This window comes from Sus scrofa, chromosome 4, assembly GCF_054392235.1.
Source record: "Sus scrofa isolate SSC_HxYL_T2T_F1_AM1 chromosome 4, Sscrofa_HxYL_maternal_Yorkshire_Landrace_v2.0, whole genome shotgun sequence".
Taxonomy (NCBI): Eukaryota; Metazoa; Chordata; class Mammalia; order Artiodactyla; family Suidae; genus Sus; species Sus scrofa.
The window spans coordinates 71,114,983-71,127,546 of NC_139386.1; the positions used below are offsets into that span (position 1 = coordinate 71,114,983).

At 38.7% G+C, this 12,564-nt stretch overlaps 1 protein-coding gene across 2 annotated transcripts in view; it reads right to left on the reverse strand.

Moving 5' to 3' along the window:
- PREX2 (phosphatidylinositol-3,4,5-trisphosphate dependent Rac exchange factor 2) overlaps positions 1–12,564 on the reverse strand; it is a 285,840-nt gene that overhangs the window by 66,413 nt on the left and 206,863 nt on the right. For both annotated transcript variants that reach the window (XM_021089269.2, XM_013996689.3), the window contains 2 exons: positions 11,347–11,490; positions 3,097–3,211 (listed from right to left, as the gene is read on the reverse strand). In XM_021089269.2, coding sequence (XP_020944928.1) covers positions 3,097–3,211; positions 11,347–11,490 — 259 coding nt within the window. The remainder of the gene's footprint in view (positions 1–3,096; positions 3,212–11,346; positions 11,491–12,564) is intronic.

The window sequence follows — 12,564 nt, forward strand, 5'->3', positions numbered from 1 at the left end:
GGAAGATAATTGTCTTCCTGTGCAAAAGAACTCTAATGTGCAGCAGGTAACTACTGACAATGGCAGGTAATTTGTACCAAGGAGTTTCTGCAGCTTTCTCCAGGAAAGGTACATTCAAATGTTTTCTTATGCGATGACTCTGGGGTTCGATTAACACACATGCTATTTTTCTTAGCAAAGAATCTTAAACGCCTTGCCGTGTATCTGTTACATATGAACATATATTGTATTTCTGTTTCAAAAAAAAAAAAGATCCATATGTGTGTGAATGCCATGCCCTATGCCCACCTCTACCAGTTACAGTTAAATAATTTAATGCACCTAAACACTATTTATAGAGCGTTTCCTATGTAAAATACTTTGATAAATGCAATGGGAAGATAAACTTCCCAAGACAAACTTACCCCTCATCTCAAAGAGCTATAATAGAAAAAAGAAGACAAGGAATCTGTACACATAACGGTATCATCAGGGAGAAGAAGTGAATTCTATAACAGCCATAAAGCAAAATAGAGTAAAACAGAAGACTGGAAGAGGGAGCGGACATGCATTTAGCCTCGGGCAGTGGCTCTGAAATCTGTGTGATTTGTTGAGAAATCACCTGGAAGGCTTGTCCCACCACAGATTGCTGGACCCACCCGAGAGATTTTTATTCACCAGTTTGCAGATGACAATGATGCTGTTGGTCTGGAACTCCTGAATGTGGGGAATTGGTTTTCAATTCTAGCTACACATTAGACCCTCCTAGGGGACGTCTGAAAAACTGAATGTCCAGGCCTTGACCCACTCAATAAGAAAAGAAAAATATTTTATGAAGGAGACTGTATTAGAGCTGGACACTGAATCAGAGGAATAGTAACTTGATAGACAGCAAGAGACAGGACGCAGATGTTACGGGAAGTGTGGAAAGTCAGGGAAGAAGGAAAGTAGAGCCCTGGTTAGAAACGAGGAGCATTCAGCCCGGCAGGCAGGTAGGCACAGAAAGGAAATCTTGGGTCAAGTGAGGAAGGACCTTGACTGCCAGGCTAAAGGGCCTGTGTCTCCTCTTAGAAGAGTGACATGGTAAGGTGTGTGTAAGGTGTGTGGTTTAAAGTTATTATTTGGAAGCAAAATCCTTAGTAGATTAGAAGAACTCTGGTGCTTAGGAGATTAGTTAGGATGCTAACCAGGGTTGGGGGTCGGCGGGAGGGGGGGATGCACTGAGGGTTTGGGATGGAAATGCTGTAAAAATTTGGTTGTGATGATTGTTGTCCACCTATACATGTAACTAAAATTTATTAAGTCATTAAAAAAATAAAGCAAGGGTCTAATCTTATTTTCTCAAACTGGACTCTGGGGATGTAGTCTCATGGCCCACATGTTCTATATATTCAACTTCACTTTGTATCCTTATCTGAAAGATAACCTAAGAATCTATGTTATCAGGTATGAGGTTATCAGTTATCTCTTGTGAGATTTTCACAAGATACAACTTAGCTTCCTCTTTGTCAGTATTTTTCAGTCAGTAAACATAATATTTAAGAATTCACAATTAACTTTTTTTTTCCCCTATGAAAGGGGTCCGTACCCTATATGCCTTTGAGAAATGGTGATCTAGACAAGGCAATACACTTAGGGCCGTCTAAATGTAGTCAGTCATCAGGATCTCCAGCTACATTTTAGGAGGAAAAGAAAAAGAGAACTCAAAAAGATACTGGGGCTTTGAAGCTGAGAGCTTCAGACAATGATACAAGGATGGAGTGAAGCAAAGAACCTAGGAAAAAGGACAGGTTTGTGTGGGGCAGGGGTAGGGGGATGAAGCATTCTTGGTGAAAGCAAGCCAACCCAGTGGCCAGAACCACAAGAACCAACAATCTCCCCACATCAGGGATTTTACGAATTGCCTTAACTTCACCGTTTAACCATATTGCAGACAAAACAAAAAAGTAATAATAGTGTTTTTGAGTTACTAAGACTTAAGGTAGAACAAATTTATTTTTCTTTTAAAAATAAAAGCCAGAGGGAGTTCACTGGTGGTGCAGTGGGTTAAGGATCTGGTGTTCCCTGGTGTCATCACTGCAGCAGCTCAGTTTGCTGCTATGGTGTGGCTTTGATCTCTGGCCCTAGAACTTCCACATGCTGCAGGTGCAGCCAATAAATAAATAAATAAATAAACCATCACCTGTTAGTAAATTTATTTATTTAGTTAGTTATCTATCTTTGCTTTTTAGGGCCACACCTGCATCATATGGACATGCCTAGGCTTGGAGTCAAATGGGAGCTGCAGCTAGTGGACTATTCCATAGCCACAGCCATATCAGATCCGAGCTGTGTCTTCAACCTACACCACAGCTCACTGCAATGCTGGATCCTTAACCCACTGAGTGAGGCCAGGGATTGAACTGCATCCTCATGGAGCCTAGTCGGGTATGTTACCTCTGAGCCACAAAGGGAAATCCATAACCTGCTAGTAATTTTGAAAGGTGACCTGTTAGTAGAGTAATTTATAAGGGGAGATACATACGCTAATAATTGGTTGAAAATTCAAACCTCTGAAATAAAACGCATTTCCTTTTCAATTCTTGTAGTTAATTTTTCCCTGCCATTGATCATTATACCAGTAAGTTTATTTTCAGAGGGGAAAAAAACCCAATAAAATATAATATTAACATATGTATTTGAAAGTAGGTATTTTTTTCAATATCAAGTACTACATGTTTTATCATATCTTCCATGTTAATATATTCCTCTTGGTGTGAGGGTGCCAGCTGTATAATGGTACCTAAAAGAATCTATTTTACCCTTAATCCATTGAATCTCACAGGAGATGCCACTATAAAACATCAATATTTTTTTTCCTGGAAATCTCCTACTAAATATTTAATCTCTTGATCTTCTTCAGAAATTAAGATAATAGCATGAAATGTTTTAAAATTTTTTTCTATTTTATTTTCAAAAAGTGTACCCATTAGAATACTTAAAATATTAAACCCTAAATGAGAGGACTTTATGTCAAAAGAAATATCATTAATCATCCAATATGAATAATATCAAAACCTCTATTCATCTGCTCTTGTCAAAACATGGAAACTTTTTTTTAATTGAACAATTACATACCTGAGCTTCTGGTTGTACTGTTTGACCTTTTCCAATGAGGCTGCATTTATTTGAGCTTGAAATTCTTCCACCGAAACATTATCTCTATAATAATATCCTTCCATGCTCTCCAGTGCTGTGTAAACAAGTAAATATACTTTTCTTGTGATTTTATACCTCATTTTCTCCACACTCTGTGTATTCTTACTATTAGTAAATTATTAAACAGCACCAAAGATGAACACATATGCAAGAAACTAGCTTTAACCAGGCCAAAAATGAAAAAAAATCACACTTCTGTTCTTAAAGTAAATACCAAATATTTGGCAATTATCTCTATTAAGTAGACAAAGGTAATTTCTAATTTAAGATGGCAAAGGTCTTCTATTTTCAAAAATTTGAACATGTTCTTTGTGAAGCTAAACTCAAACTTTATATTATTTATACGTATATGTAAACACACAAATGTGTATCTTCACGTGTGTACACTCAAACATATATATACACACATGTATATACAGATATGCACAAGAGACATAAATGTATACTAACACGCAGAGTAAAAAAATTTGAATCCATCACTCTCCATGTGTATTCACATTCTCTTGCAGCTGCAATTAAATTATGAAGTAAGAAGTACAGATAAAGAGAAATCTTAGAATGCCACCTCTACCCCAATGGCCAGTTAATTTAGTTGAAAATAAATAAGCATAAACAGACATAACTTCGTATTAGTTATAAATGCTTTTTGATTAATACAGATTTCCTTCTTAACTAACATTTTTGGTTAAGTGTTTCTTTTTCCTTTAAACTTTATGCAGTGGTATTTTTAACCTTTTACAGAGGAAATGAATCACAGGAAAGTGCCTAGAAATACAAGATTTCCTTTGGAGAGGCTGCCAGCAACAAGAATGTCTACGGATCCAATTTGGAAATGTAAATTATTTCTCCCTGAAATTATTACCACTAATGAGCCTCACTTTTCAGCAGACTATTTCAAAATGGATAAAAAAAAGATCTTCCAGAATTGCTCAATGCAATAGTTTCTAAACTAAATAATAATGTTTCCCCAAATTGACAGAAACATCACCATGTTGAGGGTAAAATAGAAAAGCCATTGCTAACTTTGGAAGTGCTGTGTTTTCTAAACTAGTCAGATTTCTAGAGCATTGAAGAAATGACAAAAGTTTTAGAGTACTGCTAAATTAAAAAAAATTTAAATAGCATTACTGGTTATAATTGAGTAAAGCATTTGTGCAAAATTAGAACACCTCCGACATTTACTTTAGTAGAGGAAGTCAAATTTGTGGGCTTGTTTCACAGGTTGTTTATTTGATTATTCCTTATGACTTCTGCTTCATTAGAACAGTCACAACTAGTTCAGCAGGCTTCTGAACACACACATGAAAAAAAAGGAAGCCTTCCTGATAAAACAATCCTCAAATACCTGCCATATTCACTTCCATTAACAGAGTGTGATTTGTGCAAGGCTGTCATTCCAGAGGATTGATATCTGTCAATCATCCCACTTCCATGTGAATTCCCCTTCTGAGTGGTAAAGCTAATAGTGAGAGCCCTGGCATAGGAGAGAAAACACAGTTCTCACTGCAGTGTGACCTTGGGCACATTAATTCACATCTGAGATCCTCAGGTTCCTCACTTGTGAAATGGAAAATAAGAGCACCCACTAATTATGGTACTTGGGAAATAATTAAACTAAACAATAGTATTAAGAGAGCCCAGGACTATTCTTATCATTTATTGAATGTGTTTTATGTATGAGGTAAGGTGCCCGAAGCCCTCCCCCCAGGCATAATCTAAGTCAGTTGCCATGAGAGTTGTAGATTATACGTGAGTGTGCTTAGCTTAACAGGAAGTCTGGGGAACTCAGATGAGGGTCCCTATTGAACACTTCAGTTTGTGATTTAAGGCCAGAAAGACTGGAAGGCGAACACTAGGAAGGGACAACGGGGGACCTGGAGGGAAGGGTTGGAAAGGCGAGGGGACAAGAAAACACCTGTGATATAGTTTCTATCAAGTCTCAATGGTTCAACTTTGACCAAAATGGCCAGTCCTGCTCTAAAAGCTCATTACAGTACAGAAACACATTTTCCTTACATTTCTTAGTGACGTTTTCAAATTAATAAGAGCTGAAATTCACAACTATGGGAGTTCCCATTGTGGCTCAGTGGGTCAAGAATCCAACTAGTAATTATGAGGATGTGGGTTTGATCTCTGGATGTGGGTTAAGGATCCAGTGTTGCCATGAGCTGCAGTGTGGGTCACAGACCTGGCTGGGATCTGGCATTGCTGTGGCTGCGGCTGTGGCATAGGCCTGTAACTGCAGATCTGATTTGACCCGCAGCCTGGGAACTTCCTTATGCCGCAGGTGCAGTCCTTAAAGGGAAAAAAATCCCAACTATGGACATTTTTTTTTTTTTTTAATAAGAAAAGAGTCTAACAATTTTGCCACGAGTCTCAGCCATACTTCATGGCACACATGTGGGGCTGTTGGAAAATGAACAAAGGAAAAAAAAAAGAGTTTTATATTTAAAAAGTAAACTTTGCTTGGCAAAGTAGAGGAAGGAGAATAACTTTCCTTATTTTAGGTAAATAGCTCAGTTATTTATAGTTTTTTTTTTTTTTTTTTTTTTTAAGAAAATGGAATGGCATTTTACAAAACCAAATTTCTATTCTCGGTTTAAAAAAAAAAGGTTAATATATACAAATGTCTAAACTCCAAAGTCTGACCCCTCCTTAGCATTTTCTCTTCTAATTTCCTTAATTCACAACCACATAATATTTCTTAAAACCAGTACTGACACAGTTGGTTGAATAAACATTTGATTTATTTAAAAGCACTTAATTAAAAGCTGTATTTAAAATACTACCCGAGTTTCCTTGCTTGTTTTACTTCTCACCTTTGAGTTTAGAAGCAAAACATTCCATTAAGTGTAGGTAGTCAGTAAAAAGGAAAACGTAATGAATGTTAGAGATAATTAAAAATTAAATTATTCTGACTGAAAATGAGCTTCATTTCCACTCTCTCGAAATAAATTTCAAGGCTCTTCCAAGAAAGGGATTAATCAGAAAAAAAGAGAAAATCTCTGAGGAACCATTTTAAGAAGAGTTTCAATGAACTAACATCCTCTTCTGATAGTGTGACAATGGCACTTTATTGGTTAAATACGACGCTACATATGCACTGTTACAAACACCTGGAAAATGGTCACAGTTGGTCAGAACTCCTCAGAACTGGTCACAACGTTTGTGAGGAAGGCCAGCTTTGTCAATGTCACTGTGACCAACACTGGGAAAGTGGGTGCTGCCTTGTAAAGAGAGGTGGGTTCATTTGTTCATAGACCAAACTCCTAATATTCAGGAAATCTCAATTCCTTTTTAAAAAGTTATTTATTGCTTTGATTATAAATACTGTGCAAAACCCAAAGGGAAAAATGTTAACAAGAGTTTTGCCGAAAAAAAGGTACTCCAATGAGGGTAACTTAGAAACTGACAATTTTATAATAAAATCCTCCCTTTTCTTTAAAAGAGGAAACGCTCAAGGTTTGGGGTGATTTTAATTATTCTCTGAGAATAGAAAGACACCTTTTAAATAGATAAAAGTTAATGGTCTTGGTGCCAACTTTTTGCATAGCGGATGAAAAAACCAAATATCCCCAAGAATGTGCTTGTGAAGGAACCCGCATCACATGTTCCATTTAATTTAAGGAAAATCACCACCAGAGACCCAGGGAATAGGTACTTCACAACATTTTACCAGAAAAGGATGTCATATTCCAGGACAAAGACCTTGGTCTGATGCCATGTCCAGGAACCAAGGTGGGTTCCTGGCCATGCTTAGCATCTGTTGAGGGTTGAACTATAATCTCTAGAAAGATCTAAAAAAGTCCTAATCCCTGATGGCTGCAAAGGTGACCTAAGTTTGATATAGGGTCTTACAGATGTAATCAAATTAAAATGAGGTCATACTGGATTAGGGTGAGCTGGAATCCAATGACTGTTGTCCTTATAAGGAAAAGGAAATTTGGACAGAGACACAGAGACAGATGCACCCAGAGGGAGGAAGGCCACATGAAGAGGGAGGCAGAGATTGTAACCACGCCGCCACAAGCCAAGGGATGCTGGCAACCACAGAAGCTGGAAGAGGTGAGGAAGATCTCTTCCTTCGAGCCTTCCAAAGGAACATGGCCAGTGGACCTCTTGGTTTCACATTTCTAGCCTCCAGAATTCTGACAGAATACATTTCTGGGTTTTAAGGCATCCAGTTTGTGGTCGTTTTTATGGAAGCCCTGGGAAACGAACAGAGTATCAATTCCAGGGGCTCACTTGGGGAATGCATGCTTTCCATCCCTGAAACTCTGGCCCTGTAGATTTAAAAGTCCTGATCCCCAGCAGGGCACATGTTCCCTAGGAGACAAAGCCAGGGACCAACTGAACTGTAAACTATGCTTGACATCTGGGCACCCAAGCTTCCTAGTGCCAAGGCACCATCAACTAGGAAAAGCAATCACCATCTCAGCAAGGCTAAGCTACCCTGGCCATCCGAAGGAAGGGGAGCTATTGTCACATACCAAGGGCAAGAAGGAATATGTTTGGCATCCAGGTAATCCACTCAGGTCCCTCTTGGTACCCCTTTGCCCAAGTTTGATGGTAAAGGGACAAGTGTAGCAAATCTGGCCTGACAAGGGCCTTGTGAGCAGAGCATCAGGCCCCTCGGGGCTGAAGGTCTGAGTCATGTCACTGAGACCAGCAGAGGCGCAGGCTGAGAGTGACGCTAAGGTACAATGGATAGCAGAAGAGGGAAATAAGAATCTGTTGCAGTCCCAAGTCCAGCTGCAGCAGCGAGGGCCACAGCATGTCCCACTGACATGCTTCTAAATTACCCCCCAGGAATGGAGGCCCAGTGCAGACATGAAGGACACCCTCCCAGTCCTCCTAACACAAAGGATCGGATCTGAAGGTGCAAGATGTGGACCACGACAGATGCTCCAGAACCACCCACTCAGGCCCCCTTTTAGAAATGGGACCACTGCTGGGACTGCCAGAAGACACCCCTCAGCTGTTAGCTCTCAGAGCATCCTCAGCCTTTGCTGAAGAAAACTATCCCACTCAAATCACACCCCGTTCTCAGTGGAGCCCGAGTCCTAATGACCTAAAAGGCCCAGTTCTCAATGCCCCAGCTCCCCAGAATCTAGACGTGTCAAACGCTTGTGAGACAGACTAATCAAATTAAGCAAAGAGGAACTGGATAACTGCACAGTGTTTCCTAATCCACACAGCTCTGTGCTTTCTCACTCCCAGTGGACACTAGAATCACCTGGAAAGCTTCTAAAATATACTGACTCCACCTCCCAGAGATTCTGATCAAGCAGGGTATTTCTAAAATGTCCCCAAGGTGACTGAAGGTAAGCCAGGAGTTCCCTGGTGGCTCAGTGGATTAAGGATCCAGTGTTGCCACTGCTCGGGCTTGTGTTGCTGCTGCGTCATGGGTTTGATCCCTGGCTCTGGAACTTTCGCATGCTGTGAGTATGGCCAAAAAATTTTTTTAATTAAAAATTAAAATAACAAAATAAAGGGCAGCTAACATTGAGAACCACTGAGACACAGCAAGGAAGTAAGCCAGGGACCCTAAGAATCTATATCTAGCCTCCCTAGACTCCCGCTTCCACCCAGTTCATCGTTACTTGCTTAGTTACTTGCTTAATCTCGCCAAAGGCTCAGGGATTCCCAGAGGATTAATTCTCTGGCCTGGAGGAAGTATTTCTAGAAGATTGCTTTAACCGTGACCATCACCTTTTAGCATTTTGGTTATGCTTCGTACTGACCTTCCACTCTGTTTTTCGGTTCCTGACCTTGGAAATGTGTTATCATTCATCTTATATGCCTAGATTTCTGTTCTCCTACAGCCCTGATTTTCAGTAATGTGTGTTCTCTAAAGTGTACTCTACTCGCTCGCCTCCAACCCTGGAATCCCTCATCGATCTAGTTGGTCCCATCTCTGCAGGTTGCTCCGTCCATCAGGGTACCTCCCCCCCCCCCCCCCCCCCCGCCCATGGATCCATGCAGGCAAGAAAAGTGAGAAGAAGGCAGCACATGTGCTTCTTGTTCCAGGTATCTGATACCACAGACCACTTTAGGAGGATGGACTTTAATACATTTTCCAGGAAATTTTCAAATTCATCGACTTTTCATTTTTATTTGCTAGCAAAGACTCACATACCCACAAAACTAAAAGCCTTCAAATGAACTTTCAGCCCAGGAATAGACTCCATTTAGATTCTTACATTTGCCACCACTTTCAATTACCAGATGGTGATCGCAACTCAAGCTGGGGCTGAATTTCCTGTGCTTCTCCCAAGCTGAGCTGATGGATACTCAGAGCTACTAATGATTCCTCGTGGGAGTTTTATGAATGCAGAGGAACCTCTGCAACTCCTTTAAATAAACAACCTTATCACCGACAGATTTTTAATGAGACAAACTGTTTTCGGTCTTCTTTACCTGTCTGTGACCTGCTCTGCAGAAGTGTTTCCACTGTGGCTGCCTCAAATCAGGTTTCATCTTTTACTATTGTGTGAATACTAAAACCCAATGTTTGCTAGAGTTTTCTTAAAATTACATTCTAAAAGCCGTATTGTACTCACTGGAATCATAATCATATATATTTAGAGATTATTTTTAAATTAGTTTTAGCCACAATTGTCAAATAGGGGTTATTTGCAAAATAATCTTTTCCCTATACACATCTGCTGCTGGGTATGAATATTCAGCTATTTATGGCTGATGTGTCACAAATGTAATCACTTTTTTCAAAAAGATGATTAATGCCATCTGTCAACTCAGGAATGATTTCAAAGACGGAATTTTTAAAAAGAGAGAAATACAGGAAAGGAAGGAGAAGAGCCTTTAACAACTCTGGGGCCTGGTTATTAAAAGTTAACATTCCAGACCAGCAGCCTTTCCTTCCTTCTAAAACTACCCACCTCTGTAATGACTTTAAACATATTTTAGGCTAAACTACTCTCCTTACAGAGTTCCAAAGGTCTACATTTCCCCAGTTTCTTTTTCTTTATTTCCTTTCATTGCAAATTCTTTTATTACCTATACGGACCCTACCGCTGTCCTCCAAAGAAAAATAAAAATACTCTCTAATAACTCCTAATGTCTGCTGAAATTTTCCTCTGCTAAGTGTATTCTTGCCAAGAATTGGTTTTAGGTAATCTTTGTTTTTAAACTAAGGTAACTGAAGGAAGGGTGATCTACCTTTTAGAACTGTAACAACACACAAGTGGTACAAAGGAGAATTTTCACTTGGTAGTGAATTCAGGTTTCATACGCCTATCTGTTCTTCAGTTACTGAGATTGATTTTATTCCTCTACTCTTCTCATTTTTTATTAGAATATAAAAATCCCACAGTAAAACCTACACAGTCTTGAAAATGCAAAAGAAGAACACATGACATGTTCTGTGGTGATCATGAAATGTTCTGACTCAGAGAAAATGATCCAGTCTTGTGATCACAACATGAATTAAAAAATAGACGAAAAAAACCCTACACAATAATCTGGACTTCTGATATTTTCCGGCAGCATTTGTGTCTCCAGAAATTAAAAGGATTCAGGACCTTCTCTGGGAAATGAGTTCACTGCAAGAATCTTATTCATATGATTCTTAATTTCTTCTACTGCAGTTAACACTCATTGTTCATTTGTCAAAACAATGTTTTTATTTACAAAAGGAATACATTTTTACTGACAAAAAATTGACATAATGCAGAAAATCTCAAAGAATAAAAAATCATCAATTTAATCATCCAATGATTGAGAAGATTTTATATACATGTAAGAACATACATACATGTATGCCATAATTGAGACTATAATTAACAACTCTCTTCTGTAATCTGCATGTGTATATTATCAAATTCTCTCTATCTCATAAAATATTTTAACCAACAAATTTTAATGGCTCTAACGTAATTTATTTAAGCTAAATTAATTTAATCTTTATTTAAGCAATTCATGCCCTATTTCTCCCTTATAAATAATGCTGAAATCCTATTTGATAAATATTTAAACCATACGTGATTCTTCCCACAAGAAACATTCAAACATAGACATTTATCACCTAGGCACCAGATACATTTTTGAATTAAGGAAAAAATACTATGTTACAATTACACTTATTTTAAAAAATGATTAGGATAAAAGAATTTAAGTACATGAAGTATAAAAAGGAAAGCAATTTACCTTGTGCAAAAAGAACAGGATGAATTTTAAACCCTCCTCCATTTTTCAAACGTTGGGGTAGTTGTTCAAAATGATAACTATCAATATAGAAGTAAACTTTCAGAGCTTGCCGGCTTCCTTCTGCTTGGTAAGTAAGAGGAACATCTAAAATGACATTTAAGGTTATATTACTTCCTCAAATCAGAACATGTTACATAGTTTATATGCTAAGCTTTAAAAAGAATCCTGAAAATTACTAGAAACTAAAATATTAAAAGCACCCATGTTGGAGTTCTCCGGTGGCTCAGGAGGTTAAGGATCCGGTATTTTCACTGCTGTGGCTCTGGTTACTGTTGTGGTGTGGGTTCAGTCCCTGGTCTGGGAACTTCCTCTTGCCACAGGCACAGACAAAAGATAAATAACCAAATCAATAATGAAAGAAAAAGAAAAGCACCCATGTATATTAAGTTTAGGTTCAGCATACTTAAAGTGCAATTCCGTGAAAAAGTATTGAATCAGACTATCATTAGCTAAAGCAAAAGATTTATTACTGCACTGTATATAAAATTCTGTAATAGGAAACTTCATTACACTTTGACATACCAGATGTCTCACTTAACTAAATGAGAAGTTTAGCCACACATGGTTTGGAATCAAAATCAACCCAGGGAAGCTGCCTCATTCATATTTGAGTCAAAATGCGTCCTTGGGGGACACTTCTTAAGTAATGTGCAAGAAACTGAGTACATAGCAACCATTATCAAAATTAGCATGAGTTTTGCAAGCTCCATTCCCTCAGCAACCCGATCAAAAATGTATTACCTCTGTTGTGCTCTCTAATCATTAGAAATTATCTGTCCAAATTCTTTTAGCTATTTTTAAAGATGCAAAATTTAGGAGTTCCCGTCGTGGCGCAGCAGAAATGAATCCGACAGGGAACCACGAGGTTGCGGGTTTGATCCCTGGCCTCCGTCAGTGGGTTAAGGATCTGGTGTTGCCGTGAGCTGTGGTGTAGGTTGCAGACGTGGCTTAGTTCTGGGGTTGCTGTGGCTGTGACGTGGGCCAGTGGCAACAGCTCTGATTAGACCCCTATGCCTGGGAACCTCCAAATGCCTCAGGTGCACCCCTAAAAGACAAAAGACAAAAAAATAAATAAATAAATAATTACTCAAAACAAGAAAACCCCAAAAATGACCAACTTGAAAAGCTGGAATGTTGCAGAAGTATTTCATAGTGCTA